The 18100-nt window shown below is 44.5% G+C and overlaps 1 protein-coding gene across 3 annotated transcripts in view; it reads left to right on the top strand.

Annotated features, from left to right (window-relative positions):
* LOC138783991 (tachykinin-like peptide) overlaps window positions 1-18100 on the top strand; it is a 43386-nt gene that overhangs the window by 12836 nt on the left and 12450 nt on the right. Inside the window, exons 1-2 of one of the 3 annotated variants that reach the window (XM_069959395.1) lie at window positions 2493-3105; window positions 3189-3393. In XM_069959395.1, coding sequence (XP_069815496.1) covers window positions 3286-3393 — 108 coding nt within the window. In that variant the 5' untranslated portion in view covers window positions 2493-3105; window positions 3189-3285. Of the gene's footprint in view, window positions 1-2492; window positions 3106-3188; window positions 3394-18100 lie in introns of those variants that run through there. The other 2 variants (XM_069959397.1, XM_069959396.1) reach the window with 2 other exon arrangements.

The raw sequence follows: 18100 nt of genomic DNA, 5'->3' as shown, positions 1-18100 counted from the left end.
TTCTCTCCCGATTGCCTGCACTCAATCAGTTGCATGTATGTCCTAAAGACGCACACACAATTGCATGGGGCAGTCACCTGGAGATCTGAGACAGGTGTCCTGGATCCCTGGCATGCAGCGGTCTCAGGGGCATGGGGATGGTGTCCACTGAAACATAACTTTTGATATGTTGCTGCCCATGGAGAGACTAACAATTCCTTCCATAATTGTTATAATCTATTCAATCTCCTTCCCCCAGTTCTCAGCTGCTGCTTTCTGCTGAAGACACAAAAATCTGTGTATGAACTTTTCTCTCTGTCTCCCCCTCCTCCCCCCTCCCTTCTGAGACGGCTGATGTAACCAAGTCCCTGGCAGGCTTTATCTGCAACATTGTAGCTTCTTTGTAATGCTGAGAGGATTATTCTGAAGTCAAACTGATTAACCCTCCCAGCATTTCAAAGAGGCTACAATGTTGCAGATACAGCCGGCCAGGGACTTGTTTACATCAGCTGTCTCAGAAGGGAGGGGGAGGAGGGGGAGACAGAGAGAAAAGCTCACACACAGATTTTTGTGTCTTCAGCAGAGAGCAGAAGCTGGCAACTGGGGGAAGGAAACTGAATAGATAATAACAAGTATGGAAGGAATTGTTAGTCTCATCATGGGCAGCAACATATCAAAAGTTATGTTTGAGTGGAGTACCCCTTTAATCCATTCCTGGCTGAGCGTCTCAGACTATCTTTGATCTGCTTATTGTTATGGCGTCTTCTAACGAGTGATTGTCCAAGTGTCAGTGCTGTAAAGTATTTTTCTGGTAGGAACAGCATTTTGTACTCCAGAGCTGTTCTTCCCTTTGAAGATTTTGTAGCATAAATACATGGACTGATTACTGCTATCTCCCCCCTCTGTCAGTCCAGTGTTACCCCCACAACTGTGCCCAGTGCCTTGTGTGTCTTAAAGGCGTAGTGCACAAGGGCTGGGCACTGCTACCGCCTTACTGTTTTACCTAGTACTATGCTATGTGTAGGAGAGAGAGGAGCCAGTCTGTCTGCTGAGGATGATCCACACTGTTCCTGAAAGGTAAATGAAGGCTTCCCTCTTATCCCTGATCTCCCATACAGCTTAAAGCAGCTGTGCCTTGTGTATATGCCAGTGTACCTACTGCTCTATACCCATAGTGCTGCAGTGTGATCCCCCTCCCAGCAGTAGCACTCCCGTGTTTAGTATAAGTAAGTATTAGTTTGGGCTGTATTAATCGCAGAAGAATGGCTGAAAGAAAAAGAAGAAGAGTACAGATTACAATATAGTGCTTTTTCAAGCACTATAATTAAACAAAATCAGGCAGGTTTGAAAAACTTTTAAAACAACAGGCACACGCTAAGTTTGTACTTGTTCAGTCTGTAACAGTATAACAGCGTCACTATTGGCATGGATCATGTCTGGCATTGCTGTCTAGATACTTTACATTAAGTCTGCAGTAACATGCATGGCCTATAGGCAAGAGGGGCGCTATCTCCCAAGTCAATAGTGGATTTATCCAGATCATGGGTGTTACTGTGTTTATGTACCCCCCCCCCCCTTCTGAATCAGCTGTTATCGTCTGTATAATATATACATTTGTTTTAGTTTTAACCCCTCCCATAGAAATCCTCCAGATGAGGAGCCTGGCTAATATGGAGGGGTCCCCCCCCTAATACCTGAGACCACTGCATACTTATAAGAGGCGGCGCAGGGGCTCCTGGACAGAGGGGCCCATCTTGTTTTCTAATGGATGCTGAAAACCCCTGAAAAGACCAAATCCTTTGAGACTGAGTGAAAAAGTCATTTTGCTCCTTACTAAGCAGCCAGTGACCTCACGTTGCCCTAACACAGCCACTTTAAGGGATTGTCTACACCAGACATCCGTTTAAATTAGTCTGACTTGTAAATGAACCTGCAACCACTGGATGGTAATCCAGCAATTTATTGTAAAGAGATAGGGAGATGGAAAATCACTGCCCAACCCCTTTGTTCAGGGATAGATAAGCTGCAATCGGAGTGCTCTCGCTGCAGCTTATCCCTCCCCTACCCATAGAGAATATAGGAATGCTTAGAGTATGGCCACCTTAAAGGGGTACTCTGGCAAAAAAAAATCAAGTGTCAGAAAGTTATATAGATATGTAATTTACTTCTATTTAAAAATCTTCAGTCATCCAGTACTTATCAGCTGCAGGAAGTGGTGTATTGTCTCCAGCCTGACACAGCGCTCTCTGCTGCCACCTCTGTCCATGTCAGGAGCTGTCCAGAGCAGGAGAGGTTTTCTATGGGGATTTGCTGCTGCTCTGGACAGTTCCTGACATGGACAGAGGTGGCAGCAGAGAGAACTGTGTCATACTGGAAAGAATACACCACTTCCTGCAGGACATACATCAGATGATAAGTACTGGAAGATTGGAAAGTTTTAAATAGAAGCAAATTACAAATCTGTATAACTTTCTGACGCCAGTTGATTGGAAAGAAAAAAAATGTAATTCAATTTATTCCTCAGGTCCATCTGAAGAATTTGTCTTCTTCTGGATCAACCCAGTAAGGTCACAGGTCGGACACAACCACCTCACCCACCATGTAAATGTCTCTTTTTGACTCATAATCCTTCAACTTTTCTTCGTTCTTAACAATTCCCCCTTTTTATCCAAATTTGTGCTGATGAATCGGCTCCCCGGGGAGGTGATCGCTGGCGTCTAATGATCCCTGATGACTCACCCGCCTCATCACAACGGCCGACAGAAAGCGCTCGTGACTGGCATCGCCCCGGAGGCATCGTTGCCCCCTTTTTCCTCTTCTGTCATCTATGGGCGGTGACCGGGGGGGAAGCCGAACGTTTGGCCGCTTTGACGTCACTCGGTCCAAATTGGACGTTCTTGTAAAGCGTCACCAGGTCGGATAATGGGGGGGGGGGCACCTATGGAAAAGTCTATGGAGAAAGCTACAGGAAAGCCTCATTGAATATTGATAAGGGGACGTCACCAGATGGCGAGTAGAGTTGGGTAATTAGATTTGGCACTGGTCCGGCCCCCCTCCCCGTATATAAAGTGCAGAACACTTGGGAGAGGACTGTTCCAATAAGCCAGGGACGAGGAGAGCAGTGCAGTAAGTATCACGCCCAGAGCAAGGACTAACTTCCTGACTGCTGCCTCGCCTCCGGAGCTGACAGCGCTTGCCTTCTCTTCCAGATTCCACCCCTGGGCTGCTGTGCCGAGCTCCTGCCTCTCTGCTCTCAGCAGCATCAGCCTCCACCTGTCGGCCGTTCACTACAGCAGAGAGACAAGCATGAAAGTCCTGGTCGCCTTCGCTGTCGTCATGCTGGTGGCCGCCCAGGTCTTCGCCGCAGAAATCGGACTCGATGAAGTGGACTGGCCGTACAGCGACCAGATTCAGGTAACGGACATTTTTCATTTTTAATTTAAATTTCAAAAAGTTTTCTTTGTAACTTTTTTTTTTTGCGCATTGAATTTAAAGGGTTTGTCGCTGGTTCTAGTCACTATTCTGTAACATTTTTTTACCTGGATAGATGGGAGAAGGTGACTGCAAAGATGTCATTATTTTGTGGTATAGAGATGTAGCAGAGCAGACAGGTTGTTTGTGCCTTATTATAACTCAGAGGCTGCAGTCCTATGTAAAAATATAGCCGTCTGTGCTGAATGACAAACCCAGCCCGACTACATTGATCAATTCAGCTCGGCTACTTTCATGAGCTGAAAGCAATAACGAAAAATACATTTACTGATGACAAACTCACCCTTTAGATAATAACATATTCAGCTCTGCTACTTTAATAAACTTAAAGCAGTAACATGAAATAACTCACCCACAGGTAGATGTGCCAAATGACAAACTCACCTGATAGACATGAACACAGGAACACATTCAGCATGAAGACATGAACACATTCAGCTCTGCTACATGAAAAAACACCTGTTAATAGACTCAGCTCTGCTATGTTATGCTAATAAACCCAGGGATAAGCTGTGACAAATCGGGAGTTCATGTTTGCCGTTGTTAGGACGTTCGGCTCTGCTATATCAATGCATTTAAACCTGTTCCACTAAGACATTCAGCTCAGTGATATTGCAGCGAGCTGTACTAAATTACAAACACGGCTCTTCTACACAAGCAACCTCAGCGCTGCTACATTTATAAATGCAGACCTGTTACATCCATACACTGAGCCGCGCTGTGCTGAAAGACTCTGCTCTGTCTGTGCCAAATGGCAAACACAGCTTCACTGTGTAAAGAAATTTATGGTTTCAATATTAACATATTGGAACCTGTAACCTAAAGAAAATCCTCTCTGCTACAACGATAAACTCCTCTCTGCTTGTCATATTTCAGAGAGCTGTGACAAATAACAAACTCAGCTCTGCTACATTAATAACCTTGGACCTGCCATAGTAATAATCTTCTACTAGATTAAAAAAAAAACAACCTAAAACCTGCTATAATAATAAACTCCGCACCACCAAGACACCCAGCTCTGTGAGCTGTGACAAGTGACAAACTCAGCTCTGCTATATTAATAACCTTGGATCAGCAGTAGTAATAATCTTAGCTCTGCTACATACATAAATAGATAACTGCTATAATAACAGTAATAATTTGAGAACCACTAACAAACCCACATCTGCTGCGATTTTACAATGAATAGCAAACTCAGTTCTGCTGTGTCAGTGCTAAATCTCTGCTACAATAACCAATGGAACCCTGCAAATATAAAATCAGCTTTGTCGCACTAATAACCTCTGCTCTGCTTGTAATATATCACTGAGTTATGCTTCATAGCAAATCCATCTCCACTACACTAATGAACGCATACCTGCTCAGCTCTGCTGCATTATTATATTAGATGTTGCTATAGCAATCACCTTTGCTTTGTTGCAATAATGAACTCGCCTCTGCTACATTAATAACCTCAAACCTACTGTAATCAACTCAGCTCTGCTACACTGATTCTCTCGGCTCTGCTACACCAATAGACTCGGCTCTGCTACAAAAATATACTCGGCTCTGCTACTCCGATACTCTCACCTCTTCTACACCGACAGGCTCGGCTCTGCTACACCGGTAGACCCGGCTCTGCTACACCGATAGACCCGGCTCTGCTACACGATAGACTCGGCTCTGCTACACCGATAGACCCGCTCTGCTACTCCAATAGACTCAGCTCTGCTACACCGATAGACCCGGCTCTGCCACACCGATAGACCCGGCTCTGCTACACTGATAGACCCAGCTCTGCTACTCCAATAGACTCGGCTCTGCCAAACTTATAAACCTGGCGCTGCTGTAGCGTGAGACGTCACCCAAAGATATAAAACAACATAAACAACAAATATTTCATCAAAAATTTTCTAAATTTTTATTTAAAAATTCCAATTCAAATGCAGCAGGCTACAAAGTGCTAACCCTTCCTGACCTGAAGAGCTTACACTCTGACTGGCATCACCCCAGAGGTTTTTTAAAGTGTACACGAAGAATAGCAAAATATCCATAGATATTAAGAACGTATCTGCATATATCGGTGTAGTAGAGTTGAGTTTGTCACCTGTAGCAGAGTTGAGTTTATCACCTGTAGCAGAGTTGAGTTTGTCACCTGTAGCAAAGCCAATTGTGTATTTTTTTTTTAACACTATAACTTCCAAGCTGCTGAACTTAGTGTTAGTATCAGTTCACAATGACTCCTAAAGATCAGCGTGCCCACGTTTGTAATTAATATGTAGCAGAGCTGAATTTGTCATTTACCATTTAAAGAGTAAAAATAATTGCATTGACCGCTTCCTCGTAGAAACCTATATAAATCTCAGTATCATAATTACTTGCAACACAATCAGCCCTCCTATATTGTCATCATCAGGTGATGCAGCAGAGCTGTGTTTGTCGTGTATGGCAGTAATTTAATTAAAATGATTCTATAGGTTTACCAGAGATATCTAGAGGTGCCGAATGACAAACTAAGCTCTGCTATATCTATTAAGCGAAGTCTCTGTGCCCCTTTCCTTTATAACTACAATCATATTTGGTTTCACCACCCTGATACAGCAGAGCCGACTGAGTTACTTATGGGCCCAGTATTCGGCTCCCACACCCACTGGTTTAGATAGGCCATTGTATTTTAAATAGAATATATGTTATAGCCGTATGTAGCAGAGCTGAATTTGTCATTTATACTCACTGATGGATTCCACAAATCCAGCTCTGCTATATCTGCCCAGTATGGACTATGTCAACAGAAAGACTGGGAGAAGGCAGATCACCAAACAGCTTTTCCCAGCAGATGTAGCAGAGCTGAATGTGCAATTTCTTTTATTTGATCACTAGTGATGTATTTACTTACAGTCCAATCACAAACTCATTTACGCAGCTGTCACTACACGGTATGGACGAGCTGTGGAGGTAGTGTCGGCACATACAGGGGGGTAGGGCCACTCGCTATGATAATCCCACAGGATGGAGCTTCAAGTGGATTATATTAATCAAAGGGCAATTTATTCCTGACGCTCCTCCGCAATCTGTTATCACACAGGGACACTTCACCGAGCGCAGCGCCATCTCTGGCTATAATCACCGCTATAATGTCTCATATATGTGATGGGGGGGGTGAAGGTGCCCCATAAACATCAATGCAGAACCTCTGTATACTGAACCCCCGTCCCTGCTACCTGTCGATTAGGGAAACTACAATAAAAAGCAAAAGGCTTGGTAGAAATAAGCTTCTGATTCCTTAAAAAAAATAATAATAATATTAATAATGAGAAACAGAAACCAAATATTTTTTAAAAAGTGCAAGGTAAAAAAAACAACTGCAATGAACAAAAAAAGAAAAGAAAAACTATAATTAAAACAGAAAAAAAACATTGAATGTGAGGCTCCTGATCCCCCTGATGCTCCTGATCCCCCTGATGCTCCTGATCCCCCTGATGCTCCTGATCCCCCTGATGCTCCTGATTCCCCTAAATCCCCTGATCCCCCTGATTCCCCTAAATCTCCTGATCCCCCTGATGCTCCTGATCCCCCTGATCCCCCTGATGCGCCTGATCCCCCTGATCCCCCTGATGCTCCTGATCCCCCTGATTCCCCTAAATCCCCTGATCCCCCTTATGCCCTGATCCCCCTGATGCTCCTGATCCCCTGATCCCCCTTATGCCCTGATCCCCCTGATGCTCCTGATCCCCCTGATGCCCCTGAATTCCCCTGAATTCCCTGATTCCCCTGATGCCCCTGAATTCCCTGATGCCCCTGAATTCCCTGATGCCCCTGAATTCCCTGATGCCCCTGAATTCCCTGATCCCCCTGATGCCCTGATGTCCTGACTTGTAACCAGGGGTCTAGTCGGTGGCGGTAATCTCTGTGGTCGCCCCCCCTCCTTCGCTAGTTGGGGCTTATTAGCCGGATCTGTCACTTTCCTGTCCGGCAGGAGATGCACCTTTGACGCTGATGGATGACCCCCCCATCACAGTATTGACCCATCGGTTTCCTGTAAAATATTGATGATCACTGAGAGGTCACTTGGTGGAATCGCCAGAAGTCGCCCTAATCTGAGTTTAATGACCTGCACTCCGGAGGGGTCACTTACTTCTGAGTATGAGCTCCTCCATCAGCCCCTGTGTAATATAATCAATGTCTGTGATATTACAGGAGATTAGGACACAGTATATGATCATCTCAGCACCACGGACAGCACCGGAGTAGCACTGATGTAGCAGAGCTGAAGCTGTTATTTCCCCGTTCACTGTGCGGATCAGGAATAAGTCACAGAGCTCAAGTGAAGCCCTATGTATATATATATAGTATCAGCTAACATTATCGCTGTGCTCAGCACTGCTACATCTGGCAAACTCAGCTCTGCTACATCTGTGCCTCAGTATCATGGCTGTTATTTCACAATAGTCAGTTCTGAAGCGCACAAAGACACATATTAGTAGATAATTTTATATATATATATATATATATATATATATATATATATATATATATATATAGACACACACCTGAATACCTAACCATGTTGCATAAACAAACATAGCTCTGCTACATCTGTGTGTCAATATCATGGCTGTAATTTCTGAATACACAGTTCTGAAGTGTGCACAGATGCACATTTGCAGACACACACACACACACACACACACACACACACACATATATATATATATATATATCCATCAAGACAAACACCCATATATACACACAGTTATATATAAATACACACACATATCTACACATACATGTACACAGACATGTATAAATATATATATATATATCAATACACACATACACACATACACACACATATATATAAGAGCAGGTACAGTGCAAGCTCAGTGCTGCTATTCTGCATTGACAAACTCAGCACTGCTACATCAGTAATGATGATAATACAATTAGAGTGCGGTGTTCTCATACATTCACAAACTAATAGAATGGGACTGGGCGACCCATCAGGACCATGGACAGAACCCATAGTACTGCCAATCTGAGAGCTAAGAATTTGCATTGATTTCCAGATGTAGCAGAGCTTAGTCGGTTGCTGATGGTTTTCTTCAGTTAACCCTTCAGGTTATGGAAACAAAAGCCCAGACCTCCAAACAAATGAGAACGCTCAGCTCTGCTACACCTGTAATCCAAGTAACTCTGCTGACTGTACAATGCTCAGTACTGAAATGATGGCACAGGTGTCGCTGAGTTTGTCATTGAGCACAACCCCTGGTAACATTAGAATTTCCTGTCTATGGGATGGCAGCTAATCCGGATTGTATTGATTTATAGCCATGTGCAGAATCATCTACAGATGTAGCAGAGCTGACTGTTGTTTAGTACAATCCATTGTTATACACCTGTAGAGAGTTTGTATAGGTCTCCAGTAAATGATAGCAGATGCAAGGAGATGGATAACATACTCGGCTCTGCTACATCTGAGTGATTTGTGGTTGCGCAGAGTGTGAAGCCTCTAATAACACACGATGGTTGTGGTAACACTATGTAGAGTGTGCGGTGTGTTACTGAGCGCTGTCTCTCTATATTGCCCATTAGTGCCTCCTTCTATCATACCCATCATGTGTCATTAACAGCTTCATTCACCTCACACATTATCCGGAGCTGCAATCCCTGGGGACAAACTTAATGTTCTGAGATGTTTTTTTTACATTCTTAATTTTCAGCCCAGAGTAGAATGGTTCCTTATGGAATATGATATTGGAGGGATATATAGGTGTAGCAGAGCTGACGCTGTTACTGATGTGCACAATGAGAACATACTATCTGCCCTATTGTTATATTCATATAAATGGGGTCTCTCCAGAATATCCTGCATTATGCTGGGGTACGCTTCATACTCTCATATTCAGGACTTCATTTTTCCTTCCTTCCTCCTTTCATAATCCATCTATCCAGGCAACCACCCAACTATCCATTCATCTATCCTCCTCTTCCTCCTCCTCACCCTCCATCCTTCCCTTCCTTCTCTCCTTCCCTCTGTATTACCTCCCGTATTTCCTTTCCTCCATCCTTACTTCTCTGTCCTTCACTTTCAGCCATGTAATGTGTTGATTTATCCATCCATTCTTCTCCCTCCTTCCTTACATGAACTCATCCTTTCTTCCTCCTTACACCATCCATCCATCTTCTTTGCTTCCAATCATACATTCATCTCTCTGTATTCTTCCCTCTTTTTCCTCTGCTCCATCCACCCTTCTCTCTGTTCTTTCCTCCATCCTTTATTTTCTTTTACTATTGTTTCTTCTTTCATTTCTTTATTCATCTCTAACTTTCTTTATCCCTCCTTCATTCACCACTCATTTATCCACCCCCATTTATTCTCTTATCTTCTTCATCCTTTCCTCCTTCGACCAGCCATCTATCCCACCAACCATCTCTTCCTCCCTTCCTTCCTTCCTTCCTTCCTTCCTTCCTTCCTTCCTTCCTTCCTTCTTCCCTCCCTCCCTCCATTCCTTTCTTCCTGCCTTTCTTCTTTCATTCCTTCCCAGCTTCCTTCCTTCCTTCACTCCTCTCTTCCTTCCTTCCTTCCTTCCTTCCTCCCTCCCTTCCTCCCCCCCTTCCTCCCTTCACCATCCTTCCTTCCTCCTCCCTTCCACCTTCCTTCCTTCCTTCCTTCCTCCCTCCCTTCCTTCCTTCCTTCCTTCCTTCCTTCCTTCCTTCCTTCCTTCCTTCCTTCCTCCCTCCCTTCCTCCCTTCCTCCCCCCCTTCCTCCCTTCCCCATCCTTCCTTCCTCCTCCCTTCACCCTTCCTTGCTTCCTTCCTTCCTTCCTCCCTTCCTACCTTCCTTCCTACCTTCCTTCCTTCCTACCTTCCTTCCTTCCTTCCTTCCTTCCTTCCTCCCCTCCTCCCTCCCCCTTCCTTCCTCCCCCCCCCATTCCTTCCTCCCTCCCTTCCTTCCTTCTTCCCTTCCTTCCTTCCTCCCATCCTCCCCCTTTCTGCCTCCCTTCCCCCCTTCCTTCCTTCCTTCCTCCCTTCCTTCCCCCCTTCCTTCCTTTCTTCCCCCCCCCTTCCTTCCTTCCTTCCTTCCCCCTTCCTTCCTTCCTTCCCCCTTCCTTCCTCTCCTTCTTCCTTCCTCCCCTCGTCCCTCCCTTCCTTCCTTCCTCCCCTCCTCCCTCCCTTCCCCCCTTCCTTCCTTGCTTCCTCCCTTCCCCCATCCTCCTTTCCCTCCTTCCTTCCTCTCTCCCTCCCTTCCTCACTTCCTCCCTCCCTTCCTTCCTTCCCTCCTCCCCCCCCTCTATTCCTTCCTTCCTTCCTCCCTTCCTTCTTTCCTTCCCTCCTCTCTCCCTCCCTTCCTCACTTCCTTCCTCCCTCCCTCCCTTCCTTCCTCCCTCCCTCCCTCCCTTCCTTCCTCCCTCCCTCCCTCCCTTCCTTCCTTCCTTCCTTCCTTCCTTCCTTCCTTCCTTCCCTCCCTCCCTTCCTTTCTTTCTTCCTTCCTTCCTTCCTTCCTTCCCTTCTTCCTTCCTTCCTTCCCTCCTCTCTCCCTCCCTTCCTCACTTCCTTCCTTCCTTCCTCCCTCCCTCCCTCCCTTCCTTCCTTCCTTCCCTTCTTCCTTCCTTCCTTCCCTCCTCTCTCCCTCCCTTCCTCACTTCCTTCCCTCCTTCCTTCCTTCCTTCCTCCCTCCCTCCCTCCCTTCCCTTCTTCCTTCCTTCCTTCCTTCCCTCCTCTCTCCCTCCCTTCTTCACTTCCTTCCTTCCTTCCTTCCTCCCTTCCTCACTTCCTTCCTTCCTTCCTCCCTCCCTCCCTTCCTTCCTTCCCTTCTTCCTTCCTTCCTTCCCTCCTCTCTCCCTCCCTTCCTCACTTCCTTCCCTCCTTCCTTCCTTCCTTCCTTCCTCCCTTCTTTCCTCCCTCCCTCCCTTCCTTCCTTCCTTCCTTCCTTCCTTCCTCCCTTCCTCCCTTCCCTCCCTTCCTTCCTCCCTTCTTTCCTCCCTCCCTCCCTTCCTTTTTTCCTTCTTTCCTTCCTTCCCCCCACCCCACTTCTTCCATCCATCTATTCATCCCTCCATGTTTCCTCATTCCATCCTTTCCATTTCATTAGTTACCCCGGCCTCTTTCTCCATTTCTTCCTCAATCTAAACTTCCTTCCACCCTCCCTCCTTCCATCCATCACTCCCTTCATTCATTGAAACCCCATTCCTTTCTTCCCCCATTCCTTTCTACTGTCCTTCCTTCCTTCCCCCATTCCTTTCTACTGTCCTTCCTTAATCTTTCCTCAAACTATCTCATTTACACAGCAGACACTCCTTCTTTTTCCCTCCTATTCCTCCTTCTTCCACCAGACAAACTGATACAGACTTCCCACAGTTCATACATAGCAGTAGCATCAATTCACACTCACACTCCTCTCCACACTCCTCTCCTTTCCCCCTCAGCTTTTCTACACTCACAATCCTCTCCACACTCCTCTCCTCTCTACACTCACACTCTTCTCTCCACTTCTCTCCACAGTCATCTCCTCTGTACACTCATCTCCATGTTCATCTCTTCTCCTCTCCACACTCGCACTTCTCGCTACACTTATCTATTCTTCACACTCATCTCCTCTCCATTTACACTCCTCTCTACCCTCATCTCCACATCTATCTCCTCTCCACATCTATCTCCTCTCCACACTCATCTCCTCTCTGCACTCACACTCATCTCCTCTCCACACATCTCCTCTCTGCACTCACACTCATCTCCTCTCCACACTCATCTCCTCTCTGCACTCACACTCATCTCCTCTCCACACTCATCTCCTCTCTGCACTCACACTCATCTCCTCTCCACACTTATCTCCTCTCTGCACTCACACTCATCTCCTCTTCACACTCATCTCCTCTCTGCACTCACACTCATCTCCTCTCCACACTTATCTCCTCTCTGCACTCACACTCATCTCCTCTCCACACTCATCTCCTCTCTGCACTCACACTCATCTCCTCTCCACACTTATCTCCTCTCTGCACTCACACTCATCTCCTCTCCACACTTATCTCCTCTCTGCACTCACACTCATCTCCTCTCCACACTCATCTCCTCTCTGCACTCACACTCATCTCCTCTCCACACTCATCTCCTCTCTGCACTCACACTCATCTCCTCTCCACACTCATCTCCTCTCTGCACTCATCTCCTCTCTGCACTCACACTCATCTCCTCTCCACACTCATCTCCTCTCTGCACTCACACTCCTCTCCTCTCCACTCATCTCCTCTCTGCACTCACACTCATCTCACATCTCACACAATCCATTATACAGCAGTGAGTGTCCTGGGGCCTTAGAGGCTGCCCCCTGTGAGTTGTGAATGGTCAGTATAGGATGAGTGCCGCCATCTCCTGGTACATCCCTTAGATATGACGGGGGTCTTGATGTGAGAGTTTATTATGTACAAGAATTTCCCATTAATTATAATCAGTTATTTGTCCGTGAAATGCACAATTCCTTGTGTGCGTCTGCTCGCCAGGGACCCGGCAGCTCAACCATATTCGCCCTGATGCTTTTAGTCATCTGGATGAATGCAATGTTGCTGATGTGTAAAGTTGAATACATTTTAGGTATTGGGGGAGGGGAGGGGGTGGGGGTGTATACGGCACATTATAGCAGGAAAGCCGCAGGCCGAATATAGAATTTACCACTCTGACTTCATCTCCATAATTACATCAAACATCTGATTTCTTTCTGAAGATCTGCGGAATATGATTACATCTGCGGGATTTGTTTTTCTCGTCTTTGGACGCAGAGTTTCTAGTTGTTACTTTGTTGCTGCAGTTATAATGGCCCCGTAATAATGTGTATAGGACGAGCGATGGAGGGAGGACGGGTGATGGGGACAGGATGGGTGACGGAGACGGGACGGAGACTGATGGAGAAAGGACGAGTGATGGGGCGGGATGGGCGATGGGAATGGGATGGGTGGCTGAGACGGGACGAGTGATGGAGACAGGACGGGTGATGGGGATGGGCGATGGGGACAGGCCGGGCGATGGAGACAGGATGAGTGATGGGGAGGGGATGGGTGATTGAGACGGGACAAGTGATGGAGACAGGATAAGTAATGGGGATGGGATGGTTAATAGGGACGGGATGAGTGATGGAATCGGGTGATGGGGACGAGACGGTTGATGGAGACTGATGGAGACAGGACAAGTAATGGAGACGGGACAAGTGATGGAATCGGGTGATGGGGATGGGACTGTTGATGGGGACGGGACGAGTGATGGAATCGGGTGATGGGGATGGGACTGTTGATCGGGACGGGACGAGTGATGGAATCGGGTGATGGGGACGAGAAGGTTGATGGAGACAGACAGGTGATGGGGACGGGACGAGTGATGGAGACTGATGGAGACAGGACAAGTAATGGAGACAGGACGAGTTACGGGGATTGGACAAATGACTGAGACAGGACGAGTGATGGAGACAGGAGCTGCAGAGCAACAGGTCCCTGGCTCCACTCTACAAGTCCCTCTGATAGTCCTGCTGTATCCAGCTCAGAGGATGAGGGCAGGGCTGCGGTTAGTCTCTATGGGACTCTGGGGGGGCTGTATACTGGGCTACAACCTCCATCTCTCTATTCAGAACAAGCATCATGCATATTGTGTGTGTGTGTGTGTATATATATATATATATATATATATATATATATACAGTTCTCATAAAATACCTCTAGGGTAACCACACAGCATACATAAAACACACATAACGCTACCATGCCACATCTGTATAGCACCACGAAGCATCCATAAAACACTGTCATAGCAACACAGGGCCATAAAGTTCTCAAACAGTACTCCGCACCAATAAAACACCTTCCTATCAATCACATAGTACATAGATAGGACACACAATAAACTTGAGCATATCCTGACACTAAATACACAGTACATACACTACACATAGTGCACCCATATATCCTCTCACATCACTCATATAGCACATATATATGGTATATAAAAGGCACTCATAAAAACTACACACATATAATAAAGCACCTCTAAAACACCCTCACAGGAGCAGCCCCATATATATATATATATATATATATATATATATATATATATATTACACATATGGCACATAACACACCTATAATACAGACCCAACTCTATAGCACCAATAAAGCACCCTATATATAGTACACATATGGCCATAGGTGGCGCTGTCAGAGTACTGGCAGGCAGGTGGTCTCCCTCTGTACCCACTCTGCACCCTGTGCTGCCACATAGTACATAGTGTGGACTGCTCCTTTAAGCCTTTATTAGACTGGAGATATACCAGAGAGAAAACTGTAATGATGGTGTCCCTATGCCACACCTATGGAACCCCGAACTGCAATACCAATCACAGTCTTAGCACAAGAATGGCGCTGTTTATGTAACACACCAGACACTTATGATGCATCCCTTTTATTCAGTGGCGGTCGTCATCCTCTCTGGTTAAGTCTACAGGTCTCCTGTGATCAATGGCACAAATCAATGGTGAGATTGGCATTGGGCCTGTGGGATTCCGATGACAATTCTAGGCACGCTCCGCGGAGCCTGCCAGGGTATCTCAGCCTCGGATACACGCTAACAGCCTGACTACTTCCAGTTTTTTCTAATTACTTTAAATAATCAATGCGAATCAATGGAGTCTGTCGCTGGAGAATGGTCTGAGCCGCTGATATATTGTATAATGTGGGGCATGAAATCCTGCCGCTCCCCGGGTCACAAAGTCACCTTGGAGGAGAAGAGCAATTATCTTAAGAGTTCTGCACAATCCAGCCCAGCGTCTTATCCATAACTCAGGAACCGCACCAGATGAATGACACAATATCCATAGCGGCAGACGGCACAGAGCAGGATCCTACTAATAAATAATATTCTGTACAATTAGCAGTCCGATCATTGTGCCAAATGCTTCCCATTAGCCGACCATTGTAATGCAGGACGCAAAAGGAGATTTGTACCCGGCCCCTTTAAGGCCATGTTCACACATTGAGTTTTTCACACTATTTTTCACAATATGTTGTACGCAGCATGACGCATTAGATAGCCAGGATTAGACGTGTGGGAAATGTAAATTAGGGAAAAAATTTATATTTATTTATTTATTTTATTAATCTTAAATATTTATTATTATTATTATATTCTCCAGTTATACTGCACATTCATTATCATAGGAGTCAGCAGAATTAAATAGTAACAGGAGTTGATCGTCGTATGACCAGGATTATTAGTTTAGTATAAGTCTTCTTATTCTTCTTTGTTATAATTTTACATTTGTTATTTTTGCTATCAGTCATAATAAATGTATTGTTTATATGTGATTTATGTTTTTATTTGTAATCCCTAGGAATAATTATAGTAAAAAATCTATCTATCTATCTATCTATCATCTATCTATCTATCTATATATACATATATATATATATATATATATATATATATATATGTGTGTGTGTGTTTGTGTAAAAAATAATATATACATATATAAAGTTTAACTATATATATATATATATATATATATAGAGAGAGAGAGAGAGAGTTAAAAAAAAAATAATAAAAATAAATATATATATATATATATATATACTTTCACCTGATATATATATATATATATTATTTTTATTTATTTATTTGAATATTCCACAAATAAATAAATAAATATATATATATATATATATATATATATGTGAAATTAAATTAGATTAAAAAATATATTATAGCCACTAGTATATTATGATGTCCTGACCTCGAACATAGGATGCCATTACATTGGGCCATTAGATAGGACGTCAGGGCAACCATAATATACTAGGGGCTATAGTATTGTTTTAAATCTAATTTTTCCCAAATAAAAAAAAAAACTGTAATAATCATTATATATATATATATATATATATATATAATTTAATTTAGATTTTTTATTTTTTTTATTTGGGGAAAATTAGATTTAAAACTATACTATAGTCCCTAGTATATTATGGTTGCCCTGACGTCCTATCTAACGGCCCAATGTAATGGCATCCTATGTATCTATGATAATTTTAGTTCAGGTCACTTACACCCTTGGTCAGATGAAGATTTGTGGCCGTAATACAGTTATACAACTCTCTCCCTATTCCTCCCATGGGAACGGGTCCAGGCTTTGTTGTATGTGTTGTCTCCCATTGATGGATGCGGCCCATCATCCATTACCTGCTCTGCTTTTATGAGAATTGGCTGTAATCAGATTAGTCCTGTTCTCGTATGTCTGACCTGCTTTATGCCGCTGCCTTCATGGGATTGTACAGTATTTTGGAGATGAAGATTTCCCTTCAGGACTCGCTTCTGTTTCTGAATCTAATTTGACATAATGAATCCTGGGAGACGAAGCATCGAGGGGGGGTCTGTAGGACGGGTCCTTCTCCTTCCAGTAAGAGAGTCCAGTAATTAGCCCCACGCGTCTGAATGAGCAAATTTGGAGAATTTAAAGTGGCAAAAAAGTGAACGTTTCAGTATTTTTTCCCCATGAATTGAAGGAGGTTTGACGTGAAATGGGCCGTCGCTGATAGAGAACCCCCGAGGATATTCCTGTAAATATTAATTTCCTGCTCTGCCCCCAGGGTCTCGCTTTACTGTGCACGCTGCAATAAGTTGAGAAGATATAAAAATCTAAGTAACTTTTTTTTTCCTATTAAGTGGGTCACTAGGGGGCTCTCTCCATCCCGTGCATTGCCGTAGCTCATATTCATTGGAAGGGTTGAATGGAGAAGCTGTGTACAGATATCCAATCCAAGGACTAGCAAGACTAACATTGCAATAATCCTCACGCCTCATCTGGGTGCTGTAAATATCTCATCTGTCACTTGGTGCAATTGAAGAATCAAAGGTTCACCTTGAAGTCCCAGAGGAGCACTTGCACTTAGGCCAGGAAGGCAATAATGAAGATTTGGACACATCCAACTGGGTACTGGGAATCCATAATGCACCCCGGCCTCGAAAAATGTTCTTCAGATTTTAAAGGGGATTAAAATTTTCCTAATGAGTTTTGTCAATTTTGCCAAAGTGACTGATGCTGAGCTGTAATACCACACACAACCTATGGACACATGGGGCACTGTTTTTCAAAGAAATCCATGTTTTTTTCTTATTCTGAACAACCTCCTTAAAGGGGACTTGTCAGTGGAAATCATGTTTATAAACAAGCTCCTGGTTGGATAGGGCTCGTCATCACGACTCCGGGAATACCTTCATTATCTCCATAGTCCTTTCCAGGGCTGAGATATAAGCCTTTTTGTTCATATGCAAATGAGGTTCAAGTGCCCAGGGGGCGTTCTCCAGGACAGCAGGAGCTCAGATAAGTCCATTCCATTCCCTCTCCATTACAATCTCATGGCCCGCTTGCATATACTTAACCTATTTTACTGACAACAACTAAATAAAGAGGACAAGGTGTACTTGCCTGAACTTATGCCATGTTGGTGAACGCCCCCTGGGCACTTGACCCTAATTTGCATATTAACAAAAAAGGCTTATATCTTTGGACTGAAAAGGACTATAGAGGTAAGAAAGGTATCCCCACGACCATGATGACTAGGCCTATCCAGCCATGTGCTTATTTGCACCACTTTTTTCCTGCTGACATATTTAC

This window comes from Dendropsophus ebraccatus, chromosome 2 (assembly GCF_027789765.1).
Source record: "Dendropsophus ebraccatus isolate aDenEbr1 chromosome 2, aDenEbr1.pat, whole genome shotgun sequence".
NCBI lineage: Eukaryota > Metazoa > Chordata > Amphibia > Anura > Hylidae > Dendropsophus > Dendropsophus ebraccatus.
This window is presented reverse-complemented; position numbering and strand designations above follow the sequence as displayed.